Source organism: Oncorhynchus nerka, linkage group LG1 (assembly GCF_034236695.1).
Source record: "Oncorhynchus nerka isolate Pitt River linkage group LG1, Oner_Uvic_2.0, whole genome shotgun sequence".
NCBI classification, from domain to species: Eukaryota; Metazoa; Chordata; class Actinopteri; order Salmoniformes; family Salmonidae; genus Oncorhynchus; species Oncorhynchus nerka.
The window spans coordinates 47,344,191-47,366,900 of NC_088396.1; the positions used below are offsets into that span (position 1 = coordinate 47,344,191).

At 44.2% G+C, this 22,710-nt stretch overlaps 1 protein-coding gene across 1 annotated transcript in view; it reads left to right on the plus strand.

The window, feature by feature from the left end:
• Positions 1-18,273, plus strand: part of LOC115131341 (heparan-sulfate 6-O-sulfotransferase 3-B-like) — a 142,258-nt gene extending 123,985 nt beyond the window's left edge. The window contains 1 exon segment of the mRNA XM_029662981.2: positions 17,422-18,273. Coding sequence (XP_029518841.2) covers positions 17,422-18,157 — 736 coding nt within the window. The 3' untranslated portion in view covers positions 18,158-18,273.
• The last annotated feature ends 4,437 nt before the right edge of the window (positions 18,274-22,710 follow it).

Consider the following 22,710-nt stretch of genomic DNA (forward strand, 5'->3'; position numbering starts at 1 on the left):
ACTATGGTGAACACATAGATTGGGCTACTATGGTGAACATATGGGTTAGGTTACTATGGTGAACACATAGGTTAGGCTACTATGGTGAACACATAGATTGGGCTACTATGGTGAACACATAGATTGGGCTACTATGGTGAACATATGGGTTAGGTTACTATGGTGAACACATAGGTTAGGCTACTATGGTGAACACATAGATTGGGCTACTATGGTGAACATATGGGTTAGGTTACTATGGTGAACACATAGGTTAGGCTACTATGGTGAACACATAGATTGGGCTACTATGGTGAACATATGGGTTAGGTTACTATGGTGAACACATAGGTTAGGCTACTATGGTGAACACATAGATTGGGCTACTATGGTGAACATATGGGTTAGGTTACTATGGTGAACACATAGGTTAGGCTACTATGGTGAACACATAGATTGGGCTACTATGGTGAACATATGGGTTAGGTTACTATGGTGAACACATAGGTTAGGCTACTATGGTGAACATATGGGTTAGGTTACTATGGTGAACACATAGGTTAGGCTACTATGGTGAACACATAGATTGGGCTACTATGGTGAACATATGGGTTAGGTTACTATGGTGAACACATAGGTTAGGCTACTATGGTGAACATATGGGTTAGGTTACTATGGTGAACATATGGGTTAGGTTACTATGGTGAACATATGGGTTAGGTTACTATGGTGAACACATAGGTTAGGCTACTATGGTGAATATATGGGTTAGCCTACTACTTAGGCTACTTCATTCTCAATAAGTATGGATTTCCCATTTATTTTTCTCTGCCTGCAAATCGTCCTGCTAAAAGGTAGGCTATATCCTATAGGACTATGCAAAACGTAGCAAGTGTCAATGTCATCATTCTTGCTGCTTCCAGTTCAGTAATCATACCTGCGAGACCAGGTACTCATGTGGCCTTAATTAAACAGAGTAAGCTATAGCCTATGTATGGGCATTTCTTTCCAAGGAAATGTATTTCCTGAATATGATTAGGCTATAGTTTACTACATTGCCTAGAAGTTAATAATGATCACCCATATTTCTCATCTGAAAATCATCCCACTCCTAAAAAGTAGCCTAAAAAAATAGCTTGTGACAGCGCAAGTCTCGCCAACTCTGCTCTTTTCAAACTACAACTAGGATATTTAAGCAATAAGGCACGAGGGTATGTGTTATATGGCCAAGTACCTGGACATTTTAGCCCAAAACCTGGTTGCCTCTGCAAGGAGGCTGAAACTTGGCCGCAAGTGGATCTTCCAGCAAGACAACAACTCCAAGCACACATCAAAATCCACAAAGATATGGTTAATTGACCACAAAATCTAAATTTTCCAGACTTAAAACCCATTGAAAACCTGTGGCTTGAATTAGAGGGATATCAAGGATCTGGAAGGATTCTGTATGGAGGAATGGTCTAAGATTCCTCCCAATGTGTTCTCCAATCTTATAAAACATTTTAGAAAACGTTTCAGTGTTGTTATCCTCACAGGGTGAGGGTGATGGAGCATTGAAAACAGGGGATACAATGATATTTTACCTCTTATTGTTTTAAAATATGTTATATTACTTGTTAAGCAAAATATCTTTCTCTGAGAAATTGTATTGGTATAAAATAATACGTTTTAGCATAGAATATAGATCAGTATTTGTAAACCGTATTGTTTGCTCATCTTTAACAGAGGATCATTCCGGACCCCACTGTCATCTTTATCAGAGGATCATTCCGGACCCCACTGTCATCTTTATCAGAGGATCATTCCGGACCCCACTGTCATCTTTATCAGAGGATCATTCCGGACCCCACTGTCATCTTTATCAGAGGATCATTCCGGACCCCACTGTCATCTTTATCAGAGGATCATTCTGGACCCCACTGTCATCTTTATCAGAGGATCATTCCGGACCCCACTGTCATCTTTATCAGAGGATCATTCCGGACCCCACTGTCATCTTTATCAGAGGATCATTCCGGACCCCACTGTCATCTTTATCAGAGGATCATTCGGACCCCACTGTCATCTTTAACAGAGGATCATTCCGGACCCCACTGTCATCTTTATCAGAGGATCATTCCGGACCCCACTGTCATCTTTAACAGAGGATCATTCCGGACCCCACTGTCATCTTTATCAGAGGATCATTCCGGACCCCACTGTCATCTTTATCAGAGGATCATTCCGGACCCCACTGTCATCTTTATCAGAGGATCATTCCGGACCCCACTGTCATCTTTATCAGAGGATCATTCCGGACCCCACTGTCATCTTTATCAGAGGATCATTCCGGACCCCACTGTCATCTTTAACAGAGGATCATTCCGGACCCCACTGTCATCTTTATCAGAGGATCATTCCGGACCCCACTGTCATCTTTATCAGAGGATCATTCCGGACCCCACTGTCATCTTTAACAGAGGATCATTCCGGACCCTACTGTCATCTTTATCAGAGGATCATTCCGGACCCCACTGTCATCTTTATCAGAGGATGCAATCATTCCGGACCCCACTGTCATCTTTATCAGAGGATCATTCCGGACCCCACTGTCATCTTTAACAGAGGATCATTCCGGACCCCACTGTCATCTTTATCAGAGGATCATTCCGGACCCCACTGTCATCTTTATCAGAGGATCATTCCGGACCCCACTGTCATCTTTAACAGAGGATCATTCCGGACCCCACTGTCATCTTTAACAGAGGATCATTCCGGACCCCACTGTCATCTTTATCCGAGGATGCAATCATTCCGGACCCCACTGTCATCTTTATCAGAGGATCATTCCGGATCCCACTGTCATCTTTATCAGAGGATCATTCCGGACCCCACTGTATATGACACACAAAGTAGTGTATTTCTGTGGAGTTTCAATACAACTTGGTAATATGAATAATGAAGCATAGAGTAATTAATGGTCCCTCTACTGGCAGTATGAGAGAACTAATACACCGTCCTAAACCGTCAGCACAGTTCTTTATTAGGAATTGATTTCTCCTTGCTTTGGATACTCCGATCTCGGGCAAGGCAGGCATATAGCAGACTAAATGTGTTTGTCCCGATGAAATCAAACTGTCTGCTGGAATTTTGGTTATTATTTTTAGTAAATCCCATGAGGTTGGTGGCACCTTAATTGGAGAGGACGGGCTGGTGGTGTTGGCTGGAGTGGAATAAGTGGAATGGGATAAAAATACAAATCCTTTTGCTCTGTTCCAGCCCTTATTGTGAGCCGTCCTACCCTCAGCAGCCTCCACTGTAGTCAACAGTGCATAGAGATAATTTATTCCAGAAAAATGTTATCTTTTTAAACAACCAGATTCAACAAGAAAGCTTCACAGTTGTTCATATATATATATATATATATATATATATATATATATATATATATATATATATATATGGGAACGTGATGAAATAAACAAAAGCTGAAATAAGTCATTCTCTCTACTATAATTCTGACATTTCATTGTCTTAAAATAAAGTGGTGATCCTAACTGACCTAAGACAGGGAATTTTAACTAAGATTAAATGTCAGGAATTGTAAAACCTGAGTTAAAGTTTATTTGGCTATGTTGTATGTAAACTTCGGACTTCAAGTGTGTGTGTGTGTGTGTGTGTGTGTGTGTGTGTGTGTGTGTGTGTGTGTGTGTGTGTGTGTATATATATATATATATATATATATATATGAGAGAGCGGTAGTAGAGCGAAAGAGGTGGTGGGAGAGATAGACGACTGGAATCAGAAGCGTGATTAATCCGACAACCTTTAGAGGAAAGGTTGGGAATCCTGAGGGAGGACATGGAGGAGAAGCAGAGTGGAAAGTGCTGATGTCTGTAGGACATGGACAAGGAGGAGAAGCAGAGTGGAGAGCGGAGGAAAGGCCAGGAGTCAAGTGAGGTATACATCTACAGGAAGAACCTCTCCTCAGGTAAAACACTTGTTGTTGGACAGTCTTCATGGATATTTGACATCAAAGGACTTGGAATGTTCATCGTCACCGCTACCTGTAACACAGTGTTTGCTCTGTAGATAATGTCACTGATCGGTTTGAGTAAAATCATTAAGATTATTCTTGACAGGACGGAAGAACAATGGCACCTGGTTCCTCTTTAGGTTTCTTCCTAGGTTCTGGCCTTTCTATGTAGTTTTTCTACATCTGCATTGCTTGCTGTTTGGGGTTTTAGGCTGAGTTTCTGAACAGCACTTTGTGACATCGGCTGATGTAAAAAGGGCTTTATAAATACATTTGATTGATTGATTGACTTGCATAATAAGTCATGTTTACACAGGCACTCACAATAATTGTCTGTCCCAAAAGCATGACTTGAAATGCATATTAAAACCTGTTTTTTTCTGTGTTTTATATATATTTAAACACTGAGGTTGGAATAATATTGTGAAATAGTGAAAATGATAATGCCCTTTTAGGATAAGAGCTGTTTGAAAAGACCACCTGAAATTTGAACCTGTTTTGGTGGGATGGTTTTGGCCTGCCTGGTGACATCACCAGTTAATCATCAGTTAATAGACCAATAAGCAAGACCGTTCCAAACCTCTCTGCCAATAACAGCTAGTTTTCAGTTTCCCCTCCCCACAGACCATTCCCAGACAGTCCTAGCAAAATTCACTCTTGAGAAATTACTCTTTGCAAAGAAGATTTTTTTGTTGTCTTTTTGACAATTTTAGTTGAAAACAATCACAGTAAATGTACTTAATTGTGACCCAGAAATTATTTTATATTTTGCGAAAAAAAATTGGCTGCATTTGACCTTAACTTGTTAGGGCCGTGGTCCCGTGGTAGGAACATCAATCAGCAGAAATGTTCAAGAGCGCCACCTATAGTGGTTGATAAAACTCAAACTTTCATTAAAATGGACATACAATGTACTGAATTAAAGCTACACTCGTTGTGAATCTATCCACCAAGTCAGATTTGTAAAATGCTTTTCGGCAAAAGCATGAGAAGCTATTATCTGATAGCATGTATCCCCCAGAATACAGCAACGTCACCTAACGACAGATTTTGCGATAGCCGGGGGCTAGTCAAAACGCAGAAATAAAATATAAAACATTCATTACCTTTGACGAGCTTCTTTCTTGGCACTCCTAGATGTCCCATAAACATCATTTTGGGTCTTTTTTCGATTAAATCGGTCCATATATAGCCTAAATATCGATCTATGAATAATGTGTGAACAACGGAAAAAAATAGCGTTTTAGAACGTAACATCATTTTTTTAAATTGAAAAAGTCGACGATAAACTTTCACAAAACATTTCGAAATACTTTTGTAATGCAACTTTAGGTATTAGTACACGTTAATAAGCGATAAAATTCATCAGGAGGCGATGTAAATTCTATAGGTGTCCGTCTCAAAAAAATGTCCGGAGAAATCTCAACCAAAACATCCGGTCGGAGACCGTAGGGAATCGGTTCCCTTGTGTCAGTTTGACCAAGAATCAAAGCCGAAGCAAATGACAAGACTCTAGACATCGTGTGGAAGCTGTAGGTACTGCAACCTCGGCCTCATTTAATCCGGTTCACTTTGAACAATTCCTGGAAGTAGCGCATGGATATATTTTCCCATTTTCAGTGATCAGATTTTCCTGCACTTTTCGATGAAACGCACGTTCTGTTATAGTCACAGCCGTGATTTAACCAGTTTTAGAAACGTCTGAGTGTTTTCTATCCACACATACTAATCATATGCATATACTATATTCCTGGCATGAATAGCAGGGCGCTGAAATGTTGCGCGATTTTTAACAAAAAGCTGCGAAAATTCGCAACTTCCCTAACAGGTTTTAAAGCTCAGTTGAGTTTAAGCTTTATTTTGTTGTATATATTTCTCTCTGATACATCTCTTTCATAAGCGGAGACTGCCTTTGAACGAATGGTATCAGCACAGAGAGCTGTTTGACCCTTGTAATTCTGCTGGGCAGACTGAACTTCTGAGGCTTCTGAAAAGCAGAGTCTGAGCAACAAGCTTCATACAGAGAGAGGGAGCAGTAGGTTTGAGGCTTCGCCAGGTCCAAGATGAAACGCAGCGCGCTTGTCTGAAATGGCCTCGAGCGCAGGCCACTGGAGTTCGTTGCATATTCATTTCTATTACATGATGCGGCACAGAAAAGGGTGTCGAGCAAGTTTAATCAGCCACACAACATGGAGTTAGAGTCAGCACACACTTCACGTTCCCTGTCTATTTCCAGCAGACTGTAGTGGGCTAGCAAACAAAGTGATCAAAGCTTTTCTTAAGTGGTTGTAAACCATACATGGTGCAGTAAAACAAGTGAACAGATTGGGTGAGAACCTCAAGGGATCTTTCCCTTGGGATATTTCCCTTGAGGGAAAGATATGAGGTAATTTCTTATAAAATAACACTCAGGAGATCTCTTTCACACCAGATTAGTCGAAGTCAGTGCTGCAGTTTCTGAACAAGGCCTTCCTTGCTTACTTACAGAATCACAATGGGACACATACTGTAGTAACAGAGTAGCAACATTCTGCACAGGTGATGTTAGCAGACAGATGTGTAATTTAATAGATTTTCCGCTGTTTTCAGGCAGTCTACCTTCAGGCATCTGCAACAATGTTATGCACACACTTCACTTATTTCAGTTGGTTGATGTGTGAAGCCAGTTTCCCCAGTGACCCCCACCACAGTAAAGACCATGTGATGGGGCTAAATGTACTGTATACTGTCATTTTTTAGTAGCATGCGATCATGGAGGGGCAGTGGCCTAGAATCATGTCATTAAGGTTAATTACTGGCAATTAAAAGCCAGTTGGCTATTGAGCTGACACTGCCTTGGATGCATAGTAGTTTACCATCTGCTCAGATGGGTCCCTGTGTGGAGAAGTGGAGAGTTTATACAGCCTGATTTTGGGGAAGGAATCCTACAAGAGAGAAATACTGTGTTTGTAAGTCCTCAGCTACTGCAAAGCAGCTACTATAAAACAGGTACTGTAAAGCAGCAACTATAAAACAGCTACTGTAAAGCAGCTACTATAAAACAGGTACTGTAAAGCTGCTACTATAAAAGAGCTACTGTAAAGCTGCTACTATAAAAGAGCTACTGTAAAGCTGCTACTATAAAAGAGCTACTGTAAAGCAGCTACTATAAAACAGCTATTGTAAAGCAGCTACTATAAAACAGTTACTCTAAAGCAGCTACTATACAACAGGTACTGTAAAGCAGCTACTATAAAAGAGCTACTGTAAAGCAGCTACTATAAAACAGTTACTCTAAAGCAGCTACTATACAACAGGTACTGTAAAGCTGCTACTATAAAAGAGCTACTGTAAAGCAGCTACTATAAAACAGGTACTGTAAAGCAGCTACTATAAAACAGCTACTATAAAACAGCTACTATAAAACAGCTACTATAAAACAGGTACTGTAAAGCAGCTACTATAAAACAGCTACTGTAAAGCAGCTACTATAAAACAGGTACTGTAAAGCAGCTACTATAAAACAGCTACTATAAAACAGGTACTGTAAAGCTGCTACTATAAAATAGCTACTGTAAAGCAGCTACTATATAACAGCTATTGTAAAGCAGCTACTATAAAACAGCTACTGTAAAGCAGCTACTATAAAACAGGTACTGTAAAGCAGCTACTATAAAACAGGTACTCTAAAGCAGCTACTATAAAACAGGTACTCTAAAGCAGCTACTATAAAACAGCTACTGTAAAGCAGCTACTATAAAACAGGTACTCTAAAGCAGCTACTGTATGCCAAGCAGTGAATAACATTCTAACTTCACAAGTTGTCTATTGCAACTGCATTTTTTTTTAAATTTAGCATATTCTGTTGATAAATATTAGAGTTCAAGTTATACTAGACAGATAAATTGACAATTTAAATCAGATATTCATCAGATATTTCAAAAGCATATTATGCATCTGATGTTCTTAGATTCAGTAAATATGACGTCTTCTTTGGGTGCACAGTGGCCCCTGCCTGAATTCTGTGTGAAACGCTCTATAACAAAGCTTTCGTATTGTCCAACAAGCTTTCTCCACTGTTAAGTAGCCTAGTGGTCAGAGCATTGGGCCAGTAAATGAAAGGTTGCAAGATCGAATCACTGAGCTGACAAGGTAAAAAATCTGTTGTTCTGCCCCTGAACAAGGCACTGTTCCTAGGCTGTCATTGTAAATAAGAATGTGCTCTTAACTGACTTGCCTAGTTAAATAAAGGTAATAAATTAAATACTCTTGTTCTGAACACAGGTCATGTGGTTTGGTAAGTAGAATGCCCCTCTCCCCACAGGTGTGATTACTACCTCTGCGGGTTTAGAGCTTGAGGTAGCTCATACCAGTACTTGGGAGTATGGCTAGATGATACACTGTCCTTCTCTCAGCACATATCAAAGCTGCAGGCTAAAGTTAAATCTAGACTTGGTTTACTCTATTGTAGTTGCTGTTCTTACACCCCAGGTGCCAAACTAACCCTGATTCAGATGACCATCCAACCCATGCTAGATTACGGAAAAATCATTTATAATCTGTGCCCAATAATGCTTGTACCATGTGTTGTGTTGCTACCATGTTGTTGTCATGCGTTGCTGCTTTGCTATGTTGCTGTCTTAGGTCTTTCTTTATGTAGTGTTGTGCTGTCGCTTGTCGTGATGTGTGTGTTGTCCTATATTTATATTTTTTACTCCCTGCAGGAGGCCTTTTGCCTTTTGGTAGGCCATCATTGTGAATACGAATTTGTTCTTAACTGACTTGCCTAGTTAAATAAAGGTTACATTTAAAAAAAAATAGTGTATAGTTCCAACAAAAGTTGAAACATTCATTTAATCTGAGCAGCATCGCTTCCTCTCAGCCTTCCTTGGATCCATGTGTTCTTCTACACTTCTTCCATGTTAATGACCCGTTAAGTCTTCGCTCCAGTGACTCGTGCTGCTGTCTTTCAGATGAACATTCTGGAGCTGACTGAGATGCAATATGCTTCACATCCATTATTGATCCATGATTAACTGGGGTTCAGCAGGCCTCCAAACTTAAACACTTGGTTGGAACGTCAGAGAGATGTCTCTCTGCCTCCTGGTGACATTACGTCAACATATTAACAAACTCCAAATGATTCCATCTGAAGATTCGAGTTAGCAAGTGCCAATTCAATGTGTGATTGCAGACGATGGCTATAGGAAGTGATTAGGACGGAGGAAGGGAGAAGGGCGGAAGGCAGGTAGCTCGCTGGGCCGACTCACCTTCCCTGTCTGAAGATCATCTGTGGCATGCAGGGGCAGTCTCCTCTCTCTGAGGCGGTGATGTAGACGCGTTGATGCTGATGTTCTGTGACACTGATGGTGCACACGGATGACCTTTGAGCGTGTCGGCGTGCTCAGGCAACACTTGCTTCATGTGTTTATGTCCCTGAGACAGGCTAATGAGGATTTGCGTGTCCGTGTGTCTGTCTGCACTCTGCTGCGGCTGAACGGCCAACTCCAGTAGGAAGAGAAGAGCCAGGGTACAGCTGCTGCCAGCGGGGCTCTACTGCCTGACACACAGTGCCATCTCACCACGTGGTGGGAGAGAGAGAGGGTGCTCTCTGCTCCCATGCATACTGATGCCATGGCACATCACAGGGGAGTTATTGGAATGTAAGGGTCTACAGTACTTTCTAATTGATTTAGTGAAAATCAGAGTAATCGATAATGCGTAACGAACAAACACACCTTTTCAAGACTACATGTTTAGTGTAATTTAATAATAATAATATTTTACAAATGTGAACATGCTATGTGTTGCCGAGAATGAGACAGTTATAAAAAAAAAAAAATTATATTTGGCTTATATTCAGTGGATATTGTTGCCATGACTGTTGCTAGTGAATAACGAGTCCATTTGGCAGGACAGTGTGTAGTCTTCAAGTGAAGTTATCTAGATTGTAGAAATAGAGTGTTACTGTGTGGTGTATCCTTGCAGACTATGACTATGGTCATGACAGTATTGTAATCTCAGCACTTTTATTTTTCCAGAGCAGGGGCTGATTTAACAGTATTGACAGGGGGCCAGAAATAGGGCTAATTTAACAGTATTGACAGGGGGCCAGAAATAGGGCTGATTTAACAGTATTGACAGGGGGCCAGAAATAGGGCTAATTTAACAGTATTGACAGGGGGCCAGAAATAGGGCTAATTTAACAGTATTGACAGGGGGCCAGAAATAGGGCTGATTTAACAGTATTGACAGGGGGCCAGAAATAGGGCTGATTTAACAGTATTGACAGGGGGCCAGAAATAGGGCTAATTTAACAGTATTGGCAGGGGGCCAGAGATAGGGCTAATTTAACAGTACTGACAGGGGGCCTGAAATAGGGCTAATTTAACAGTACTGACAGGGGACCTGAAATAGGGCTGATTTAACAGTACTGACAGGGGCCAGAAATAGGGCTAGTTTAACAGTATTGGCAAGGGGGCCAGATGTAGGGCTAATTTAACAGTACTGACAGGGGGCCTGAAATAGGGCTAGTTTAACAGTACTGACAGGGGGCCTGAAATAGGGCTAGTTTAACAGTACTGACAGGGGGCCTGAAATAGGGCTAATTTAACAGTACTGACAGGGGGCCTGAAATAGGGCTAATTTAACAGTACTGACAGGGGGCCAGAAATAGGGCTAATTTAACAGTACTGACAGGGGGGCAGAAATAGGGCTAATTTAACAGTACTGACAGGGGGCCAGAAATATGGCTAATTTAACAGTACTGACAGGGGGCCTGAAATATGGCTAATTTAACAGTACTGACAGGGGGCCTGAAATAGGGCTAATTTAACAGTACTGACAGGGGGCCTGAAATAGGGCTAATTTAACAGTACTGACAGGAGGCCTGAAATAGGGCTAATTGAACAGTATTGACCGAGACCTGAAATAGGGCTAATTTAACAGTATTGATAGGGGGTCAGAAATAGGGCTAATTTAACAGTACTGACAGGAGGCCTGAAATAGGGCTAATTGAACAGTATTGACCGAGACCTGAAATAGGGCTAATTTAACAGTATTGATAGGGGGTCAGAAATAGGGCTAATTTAACAGTATTGACAGGGGGCCAGAAATAGGGCTAATTTAACAGTATTGACCGAGACCTGAAATAGGGCTAATTGAACAGTACTGAAATACAATGTGTAGTTGTTAGAGCAGAATACAAGGAACAGGGCATCTCAGAATACAGAAGACTAGAGAGTGTTTTAAAGTCCGCATTGGTTAAAATCTTGCGGGATGAGTGTGTGTGTCAGTGCGTGCGTGCCTCCGTGTGAATGTATCTGTTTACCTATGTGTGTGTTTATGGTGTACCTGAAAAGCTGAGCAGCTTTGGAGTCAGTGTGGTCCCCTGGGTCACATCCCACTTTATCCAGCCAGTCTGTTCTTCTGGGTCACATCCCACTTTATCCAGCCAGTCTGTTCTCCTGGGTCACATCCGAATGCGGCAATGTAATATTCACTGGCACTTAGAGGTCACCTCTGCGTTGACTAACATTCCTGGAGTTTGGGAGCAGTGTTGTCATGCCCATACAGGGGCACATGCCCCATCAGATTTGTCCTGTTTATAAAAGTAAATATATTTATAAAATAATAATAATAGTTTTGTTTTATCTCTCTGTAATACTAATAGCTACCTAGAAATGTTATGGAATTGGCTTTAGCTAGCCCAGATAGGTTCCCAAACTCCCAAACTCTTAACACCTACCAAGAAGCCATTTCAGGCTATCAATCAATTTCAAGTAGCTAGCTTGTCTAGCTATCTTGTTAGACTTTAGAAAAGCAAGCAATTACTAAATGTACTGTATAAGACTCATATTCCTTTCAATCTTTGACCCACAGTTTTGCAAAAGCAGAGGAGCATATTTAGTTTCTTAAAAAAATATATATATACACCTCTGTTCAGGAGGATACAGACAGCTGAGGTACGCTTAGATATGCAGAAAAATAAACCTTTTTTACATATAATTAAGCATAATGGTTATGGCTCTAGATTGCTAGAAAATGCTGTTTCCGGTGTTTAAAAAAATGCTACATTCTCCACCCCTAACCCTTCCTCATGTACTTCGTGCCATTTCAGAGTTTTGGGCTGCATGGCAGCCCTGTTTGGGAGTCTGATGTTTTTCCTTTGAAGTTGTCAAAAAGCCTTGTGGTAATTTGTATAAATGGACAGCTCTCTTTGCAAAGTATAGTGCCGAAAACATTTTGAATCCTCTTTTATGTGTTCGGCCATTTGGAGCTGGCCAGTATTGTGGAACTGTACTGTCTATCATTCCTACTACCTACATGTTTTTTGAGTAAGATTCAGGGTTTGTTCTCCATAGCTTTTAGACAGTGTTTTCACGTTGTACTACGTTGCTTACTGGTCTCGATTATCCAGCACATTCTCTGATTTTACTGTAGCCTTTACAGTGTTCTTATCCTATGAATGTCCTTTAATTTGGCACTACAGGAATCTGTTGAATTTAAATAAAGATTCTAAATTTTTCTTCTGTAGCGATGTGCGCTGAGAGTCAGGACTCAAGTTCAGGGAGTTTTTTATTTTATTTATTTTTTATTTCACCTTTATTTAACCAGGTAGGCTAGTTGAGAACAAGTTCTCATTTGCAACTGCGACCTGGCCAAGATAAAGCATAGCAGTGTGAACAGACAACACAGAGTTACACATGGAGTAAACAATTAACAAGTCAATAACACAGTAGAAAAAATGGGCAGTCTATATACAATGTGTGCAAAAGGCATGAGGAGGTAGGCGAATAATACAATTTTGCAGATTAACACTGGAGTGATAAATGATCAGATGGTCATGTACAGGTAGAGATATTGGTGTGCAAAAGAGCAGAAAAGTAAATAAATAAAAAACAGTATAAAAACAGTATGGGAATGAGGTAGGTGAAAATGGGTGGGCTATTTACCAATAGACTATGTACAGCTGCAGCGATCGGTTAGCTGCTCGGATAGCTGATGTTTGAAGTTGGTGAGGGAGATAAAAGTCTCCAACTTCAGCGATTTTTGCAGTTCGTTCCAGTCACAGGCAGCAGAGTACTGGAACGAAAGGCGGCCAAATGAGGTGTTGGCTTTAGGGATGATCAGTGAGATACACCTGCTGGAGCGCGTGCTACGGATGGGTGTTGCCATCGTGACCAGTGAACTGAGATAAGGCGGAGCTTTACCTAGCATGGACTTGTAGATGACCTGGAGCCAGTGGGTCTGGCGACGAATATGTAGCGAGGGCCAGCCGACTAGAGCATACAAGTCGCAGTGGTGGGTGGTATAAGGTGCTTTAGTGACAAAACGGATGGCACTGTGATAGACTGCATCCAGTTTGCTGAGTAGAGTGTTGGAAGCCATTTTGTAGATGACATCGCCGAAGTCGAGGATCGGTAGGATAGTCAGTTTTACTAGGGTAAGCTTGGCGGCGTGAGTGAAGGAGGCTTTGTTGCGGAATAGAAAGCCGACTCTTGATTTGATTTTCGATTGGAGATGTTTGATGTGAGTCTGGAAGGAGAGTTTGCAGTCTAGCCAGACACCTAGGTACTTATAGATGTCCACATATTCAAGGTCGGAACCATCCAGGGTGGTGATGCTAGTCGGGCATGCAGGTGCAGGCAGCGATCGGTTGAAAAGCATGCATTTGGTTTTACTCGCGTTTAAGAGCAGTTGGAGGCCACGGAAGGAGTGCTGTATGGCATTGAAGCTCGTTTGGAGGTTAGATAGCACAGTGTCCAATGACGGGCCGAAAGTATATAGAATGGTGTCGTCTGCGTAGAGGTGGATCAGGGAATCGCCCGCAGCAAGAGCAACATCATTGATATATACAGAGAAAAGAGTCGGCCCGAGAATTGAACCCTGTGGCACCGCCATAGAGACTGCCAGAGGACCGGACAGCATGCCCTCCGATTTGACACGCTGAACTCTGTCTGCAAAGTAATTGGTGAACCAGGCAAGGCAGTCATCCGAAAAACCGAGGCTATTGAGTCTGCCGATAAGAATATGGTGATTGACAGAGTCGAAAGCCTTGGCGAGGTCGATGAAGACGGCTGCACAGTACTGTCTTTTATCGATGGCGGTTATGATATCGTTTAGTATCTTGAGTGTGGCTGAGGTGAACCCGTGACCGGCTCGGAAACCAGATTGCACAGCGGAGAAGGTACGGTGGGATTGGAGATGGTCAGTGACCTGTTTGTTGACTTGGCTTTCGAAGACCTTAGATAGGCAGGGCAGGATGGATATAGGTCTATAACAGTTTGGGTCCAGGGTGTCTCCCCCTTTGAAGAGGGGGATGACTGCGGCAGCTTTCCAATCCTTGGGGATCTCAGACGATATGAAAGAGAGGTTGAACAGGCTGGTAATAGGGGTTGCGACAATGGCGGCAGATAGTTTCAGAAATAGAGGGTCCAGATTGTCAAGCCCAGCTGATTTGTACGGGTCCAGGTTTTGCAGCTCTTTCAGAACATCTGCTATCTGGATTTGGGTAAAGGAGAACCTGGAGAGGCTTGGGCGAGGAGCTGCGGGGGGGCGGAGCTGTTGGCCGAGGTTGGAGTAGCCAGGCGGAAGGCATGGCCAGCCGTTGAGAAGTGCTTATTGAAGTTTTCGATAATCATGGATTTATCGGTGGAGACCGTGTTACCTAGCCTCAGTGCAGTGGGCAGCTGGGAGGAGGTGCTCTTGTTCTCCATGGACTTCACAGTGTCCCAGAACTTTTTGGAGTTGGAGCTACAGGATGCAAACTTCTGCCTGAAGAAGCTGGCCTTAGCATTCCTGACTGACTGCGTGTATTGGTTCCTGACTTCCCTGAACAGTTGCATATCACGGGGGCTATTCGATGCTATTGCAGTCCGCCACAGGATGTTTTTGTGCTGGTCGAGGGCAGTCAGGTCTGGAGTGAACCAAGGGCTGTATCTGTTCTTGGTTCTGCATTTTTTGAACGGAGCATGCTTATCTAAAATGGTGAGGAAGTTACTTTTAAAGAATGACCAGGCATCCTCAACTGACGGGATGAGGTCAATGTCCTTCCAGGATACCCGGGCCAGGTCGATTAGAAAGGCCTGCTCACAGAAGTGTTTTAGGGAGCGTTTGACAGTGATGAGGGGTGGTCGTTTGACTGCGGCTCCGTGGCGGATACAGGCAATGAGGCAGTGATCGCTGAGATCCTGGTTGAAGACAGCGGAGGTGTATTTGGAGGGCCAGTTGGTCAGGATGACGTCAATGAGGGTGCCCTTGTTTACAGAGTTAGGGTTGTACCTGGTGGGTTCCTTGATGATTTGAGTGAGATTGAGGGCATCTAGCTTAGATTGTAGGACTGCCGGGGTGTTAAGCATATCCCAGTTTAGGTCACCTAACGGAACAAACTCTGAAGCTAGATGGGGGGCGATCAATTCACAAATGGTGTCCAGGGCACAGCTGGGAGCTGAGGGTGGTCAGTAGCAGGCGGCAACAGTGAGAGACTTATTTCTGGAGAGAGTAATTTTCAAAATTAGTAGTTCGAACTGTTTGGGTATGGACCTGGAAAGTATGACATTACTTTGCAGGCTATCTCTGCAGTAGACTGCGACTCCGCCCCCTTTGGCAGTTCTATCTTGACGGAAGATGTTATAGTTGGGTATGGAAATCTCTGAATTTTTGGTGGCCTTCCTGAGCCAGGATTCAGACACGGCAAGGACATCAGGGTTAGCAGAGTGTGCTAAAGCAGTGAGTAAAACAAACTTAGGGAGGAGGCTTCTGATGTTGACATGCATAAAACCAAGGCTTTTTTCGATCACAGAAGTCAACAAATGAGGGTACCTGGGGACATGCAGGGCCTGGGTTTACCTCCACATCACCCGCGGAACAGAGAAGGAGTAGTATGAGGGTGCGGCTAAAGGCTATCAAAACTGGTCGCCTAGAGCGTTGGGGGCAGAGGATAAGAGGAGCAGGTTTCTGGGCATGGTATAATATATTCAGGGCATAATGCGCAGACAGGGGTATGGTGGGGTGCGGGTACAGCGGAGGTAAGCCCAGGCACTGGGTGATGATGAGAGAGGTTGTATCTCTGGACATGCTGGTTGTAATGGGTGAGGTCACCGCATGTGTGGGAGGTGGGACAAAGGAGGTAACATGGGTATGCAGAGTGGATCTAGGGGCTCCATTGTGAACTAAAACAATGATAACTAACCTGAACAACAGTATACAAGGCATATTGACATTTGAGAGAGACATACAGCGAGGCATACAGTAATCACAGGTGTTGAACTGGGAAAGCTAGCTAAAAACAGTAGGTGAGGCTAATCAGCTAGCACAACAAACAGCAGGTAAAATGGCGTTGACTAGGCAACTGGGCCGACAGATAAAACAGCCCTTGGGGCGGCAGCGTAGCCTAGTGGTTAGAGCGTTGGACTAGTAACCGGAAGGTTGCGAGTTCAAACCCCCGAGCTGACAAGGTACAAATCTGTCGTTCTGCCCCTGAACAGGCAGTTAACCCACTGTTCCCAGGCCGTCATTGAAAATAAGAATGTGTTCTTAACTGACTTGCCTGGTTAAAGAAAGATAAAATTAAAAACAAGCAGTGAGTGTTTAAAAAATAAAAATAAATAACCACAACAAAAACCATGACTAACGCACAGACTTAACACTGGAACCGAAAACAATGACGCCTTGGGAAGGAACCAAAGGGAGTGACATATATAGAGAAGGTAATCAGGGAAGTAATGGAGTCCAGGTGAGTCTGATGATGCGCAGGTGCGTGTAACGATGGTGACAGGTGTGCGCCATAACGAGCAGCCTGGTGATCTAGCGGCCAGAGAGGGAGCACACGTGACATCTTCCATGTTCCGTGGCTGTACGTAGGCTTACATGGACTGAGGAGATAGTCCTTCTCTGCAGGAGAGGCAGTGATGTGTCTAAGAGAAAGTATCTTTCATTTAACAGCTCTCCTCTCCACCAAAGTGCTGGAATTTCTCCTCTAAAACATGTAGCTCAGTTTGGTAGTTAACTGATGGGTAAAAGCACTTGATTAGGACTGCAAAATAAATACATCTGTCACAGACACCTCCTCCTCATTCAAATAAACCAGGATGGATCTGATATGTTTTATATACATACTTGACCATCTAGGTTTGTGCTTCAGGCTATTTCTGATGACTTGACATGCTCATGAGTACTGTAATATTATCAAAGTATGAACACATTCCTCAGATGACTTCTAAAACATGGCTTTGTTGATATTCACAATATTGACACCATAAAGAACATACGTGTTCAAGGACAGTAGGGAATCAGACCTCTCTGAGAATCTCTCAAGTTTCAGTTTGGTAATTAGCATCCAACCTTTAAGTTTACTACACAGACACATAAGTCACCACCTGTCAGTACATGGGCCTGTGTGATGTTTATGTGTTCACAGCTCTCTGACTGTTTCTTTTTGTCTGCAGGAACTTCTACTACATAACCATGCTGCGTGACCCCGTCTCCCGCTACCTGAGCGAATGGAAGCACGTGCAGCGTGGCGCCACCTGGAAGACCTCCCTGCACATGTGTGACGGGCGCTCGCCCACGCAGGACGAACTGCCCACCTGCTACAGCGGGGACGACTGGTTGGGCGTCACCCTGACCGAGTTCATGGACTGCCCGTCTAACCTGGCCAACAACCGGCAGGTGCGCATGCTGGCCGACCTCAGCCTGGTGGGCTGCTACAACCTGTTATCCATGAACGAGAGCGAGCGCAACCACATCCTGCTGGGCAGCGCCATGAACAACCTGAAGAACATGGCCTTCTACGGCCTGACCGAGTTCCAGCGCAAGACGCAGTACCTGTTTGAGCGGACGTTCAGCCTGCGCTTCATCGCCGCCTTCACGCAGATCAACAGCACGCGCGCCGCCAACGTGGACCTGAGCGAGGTTGTGCGCCGCCGCATCGAGGAGCTAAACTACCTGGACGTGCAGCTGTACGAGTATGCCAAGGACCTGTTCCTCCAGCGCTTCCAATACACCCGCCAGCGGCAGCACCAGGAGGAGCGCTTGAAGAGGCGGGAGGAGCGCCGTTGGCTGCGGGAGCAGAGGGAGCAGAGCAGGGACTCTCTCCCCAAACGACAGGTGGGCGGGGGAGGGGGCGGAGACGAGCTGGCCACCACCACGGAAGACTACACCAGCCAGGTGGCTCGCTGGTGAGGTCCCACACCTGACCACCCAGAGATATGCACAGAACAGTCAGTCTCACATGGTACTCTCTCTCTCTATCTGTCTCTCTCTCTCTCTCTCTCTCTCTCTCTCTCTCTCTCTCTCTCTCTCTCTCTCTCTCTCTCTCTCTCCCCTCTCTATTTCTCTCTACTAACTCTCTCTCTCCCCATCTCTCCTCACTCTCTATCTCATCTCTTTCTCTCTCTCTCCCCCCTCTCTCTGTTTCTGTCTACTATCTCTATATATCTCTCTTTCTCAGTTTCAGCTCTGCTAAAGTTTCTTGGTTTGTTTTGGTGCTCTTGCACTTTCCTGCCTATCAGTCATAGTTAGCTATAATCATGCAGGTTGTGATAACTCTTAAAGAGAACACAATAAAAAGGCGCTGCTTATAATTACTTTTTTAATTGCAATTTAGTGAGAGTTTACATGCACACTAATAATACGACCTTAAACAGATTATGGCAGTAAGCAGACTCTGCAATAGTCATCTAAACACCTTACTCTGTGATCATTTTCGGCCCTCGTGCTCACGACGTCACACTCTATGGTTTTCCATGGTGGTGGAGCCCACGCCAACACCACTGTTGGATCAGCTAATCTGATGTGTTGTTCTGTTATGAGCATACCAACTATCCAATGACAATATTTTCATTAAAATATGAATTTACTTCTGATTTGATAGTTCTGTCTCGTCACTGAGCACAGTTTTGGTCCATTAACCTTAACCTGTGAGTGGAATTGTTTATGTTGTTTACGTTAGTTTGTATCCAGTTTGTTGATTTACTGTAATGTAATACTAATCCATGATCCAAATTAGGCCTGCGCTTGGACTAAAAAGCCTGTTAAATTAATAATCTCTATTGAAAGTGCTTTTTTGACCAAGAATACACAGCATCTGGTTCCGGGAAAACTAGTCCTTTGTGTTTTAAGTAATTGTTTGAGCTAATAAATTATTATAATGGTGTGTGTGTATATACCTCCTCCTGTGTGTGTGTGTGTGTGTGTGTGTGTGTGTGTGTGTGTGTGTGTACGCTCATGTATGTGTGTGTTTTTGTCATCATTGTATATTGGTGACAATGCCATTGAGCCAACACACCCACTATGGTAATACATTACCTTGTAATTTTCAAATCAACATTATGGATACAATACCATGAGTGTTTTTTCACTTTTCTTTCAAAAGGATGGAATGTGCTGTGAAAAAATCGCCCTGACGAAAACAATATCTTATTTTCATGTAGTTGTTATCTGCTCAAACTTACAGTAGTGTGATGTATATATTGATGCAAAGTCTGGAAAGTCTGAAATGAATATGTCAAAACCTATGATCTCTGTGTAAATGAAGTGATGAAAGTGGACCTAAAAAGGTCATGTCACACTAGATATTGTACTGCCATTCCCTAATCCCTGTGATAGGCCATGTTGTGATAGAGTGATTTGAATAAACTTCAACTGTCATTCAACTTAAGTGCACATCTTTGATCTTTGAATAACAGATAATCTTACATTTATGTATTGCAAAATTTGTCTTAAAGGAAAGGGGTTATATATCATCACTCTGGGAAGTGGTGTTTAAGGTTAACTTTCTAAATGTATGAATCTGTATGTTCCTGGTCAAATGATTGAGTATGAAAAGGGCGGTCTTGATTCCATTTGACGTGTCATACTTCATCTGCATTTTTCTTGTCAGGTCTACAAAGCTGGGTGAATACTACTTCAGATATTAGACATAAATGCCTTGATCAACCATGGCCAACTTCTGACTGGAATCACTTGTATAAAACCAGATTCATTAGAAATGTTATTGAAGGACATTTAACCGCATGCATACATGAGATCTCAATATTTAAATGTAATTCCAGTTACAAGCACTAGGTTCGGCCATGTTAGTAAACAGCCCAAATAAACACTGTCCCAGTAATGTGACCAGGCATCCAACATACTGTACCTCTTCTTCATCAGTATGCACTGTCAATATACATATATAACCGTGTTTACATGAATTATTAGCATTGGTTGTGTTAGCAAAATGTTGGCCTTTATTATTTCCATCAATATTTTGATATTCATGGATCATAAGTTACCAGCCCTGTCACAGTTACCAGCCCTTTCAAGCTTAACATCCTTATCATTTATCGCCCTCCAGGTTCCCTCGGAGAGTTCATCAATGAGCTTGATGCCTTGATAAGCTCCTTTCCTGAGGACGGCTCACCTCTCACAGTTCTGGGCGACTTTAACCTCCCCACGTCTACCTTTGACTCATTCCTCTCTGCCTCCTTCTTTCCACTCCTCTCCTCTTTTGACCTCACCCTCTCACCTTCCCCCCCTACTCACAAGGCAGGAAATACGCTCAACCTCATCTTTACTAGATGCTGTTCTTCCACTAACCTCATTGCAACTCCCCTCCAAGTCTCCGACCACTACCTTGTATCCTTTTCCCTCTCGCTCTCATCCAACACTCATCCAACACGCCCCTACTCGGATGGTATCGCGCCGTCCCAACCTTCGCTCTCTCTCCCCCGCTACTCTCTCCTCTTCCATCCTATCATCTCTTCCCTCTGCTCAAACCTTCTCCAACCTATCTCCTGATTCTGCCTCCTCAACCCTCCTCTCCTCCCTTTCTGCATCCTTTGACTCTCTATGTCCCCTATCCTCCAGGCCGGCTCGGTCCTCCCCTCCCGCTCCGTGGCTCGACGACTCATTGCGAGCTCACAGAACAGGGCTCCGGGCAGCCGAGCGGAAATGGAGGAAAACTCGCCTCCCTGCGGACCTGGCATCCTTTCACTCCCTCCTCTCTACATTTTCCTCTTCTCTCTCTGCTGTTAAAGCCACTTTCTACCACTCTAAATTCCAAGCATCTGCCTCTAACCCTAGGAAGCTCTTTGCCACCTTCTCCTCCCTCCTGAATCCTCCTCCCCCCCCTCCCTCTCTGCAGATGACTTCGTCAACCATTTTGAAAAGAAGGTCGACGACATCCGATCCTCGTTTGCTAAGTCAAACGACACCGCTGGTTCTGCTCACACTGCCCTACCCTGTGCTCTGACCTCTTTCTCCCCTCTCTCTCCAGATGAAATCTCGCGTCTTGTGACCGCTGGCCCGCTTGACCCTATCCCCTCCTCTCTTCTCCAGACCATTTCCGGAGACCTTCCCCTTCCGTCTTCAAGAGAGCCCTTCCGTCTTCAAGAGAGCGAGAGTTGCACCCCTTCTGAAAAAACCTACACTCGATCCCTCCGATGTCAACAACTACAGACCAGTATCCCTTCTTTCTTTTCTCTCCAAAACTCTTGAACGTGCCGTCCTTGGCCAGCTCTCCCGCTATCTCGCTCAGAATGACCTTCTTGATCCATATCAGTCAGGTTTCAAGACTAGTCATTCAACTGAGACTGCTCTTCTCTGTATCACGGAGGCGCTCCGCACTGCTAAAGCTAACTCTCTCTCCTCTGCTCTCATCCTTCTAGACCTATCGGCTGCCTTCGATACTGTGAACCATCAGATCCTCCTCTCCACCCTCTCCGAGTTGGGCATCTCCGGCGCGCCCACGCTTGGATTGCGTCCTACCTGACAGGTCGCTCCTAACAGGTGGCGTGGCGAGAATCCGTCTCCACACCACGTGCTCTCACCACTGGTGTCCCCCAGGGCTCTGTTCTAGGCCCTCTCCTATTCTCGCTATACACCAAGTCACTTGGCTCTGTCATAACCTCACATGGTCTCTCCTATCATTGCTATGCAGACGACACACAATTAATCTTCTCCTTTCCCCCTTCTGATGACCAGGTGGCGAATCGCATCTCTGCATGTCTGGCAGACATATCAGTGTGGATGACGGATCACCACCTCAAGCTGAACCTCGGCAAGACGGAGCTGCTCTTCCTCCCGGGGAAGGACTGCCCGTTCCATGATCTCGCCATCACGGTTGACAACTCCACTGTGTCCTCCTCCCAGAGCGCTAAGAACCTTGGCGTGATCCTGGACAACACCCTGTCGTTCTCAACTAACATCAAGGCGGTGGCCCGTTCCTGTAGGTTCATGCTCTACAACATCCGCAGAGTACGACCCTGCCTCACACAGGAAGCGGTGCAGGTCCTAATCCAGGCACTTGTCATCTCCCGTCTGGATCACTGCAACTCGCTGTTGGCTGGGCTCCCTGCCTGTGCCATTAAACCCCTACAACTCATCCAGAACGCCGCAGCCCGTCTGGTGTTCAACCTTCCCAAGTTCTCTCACGTCACCCCGCTCCTCCGCTCTCTCCACTGGCTTCCAGTTGAAGCTCGCATCCGCTACAAGACCATGGTGCTTGCCTACGGAGCTGTGAGGGGAACGGCACCTCAGTACCTCCAGGCTCTGATCAGGCCCTACACCCAAACAAGGGCACTGCGTTCATCCACCTCTGGCCTGCTCGCCTCCCTACCACTGAGGAAGTACAGTTCCCGCTCAGCCCAGTCAAAACTGTTCGCTGCTCTGGCCCCCCAATGGTGGAACAAACTCCCTCACGACGCCAGGACAGCGGAGTCAATCACCACCTTCCGGAGACACCTGAAACCCCA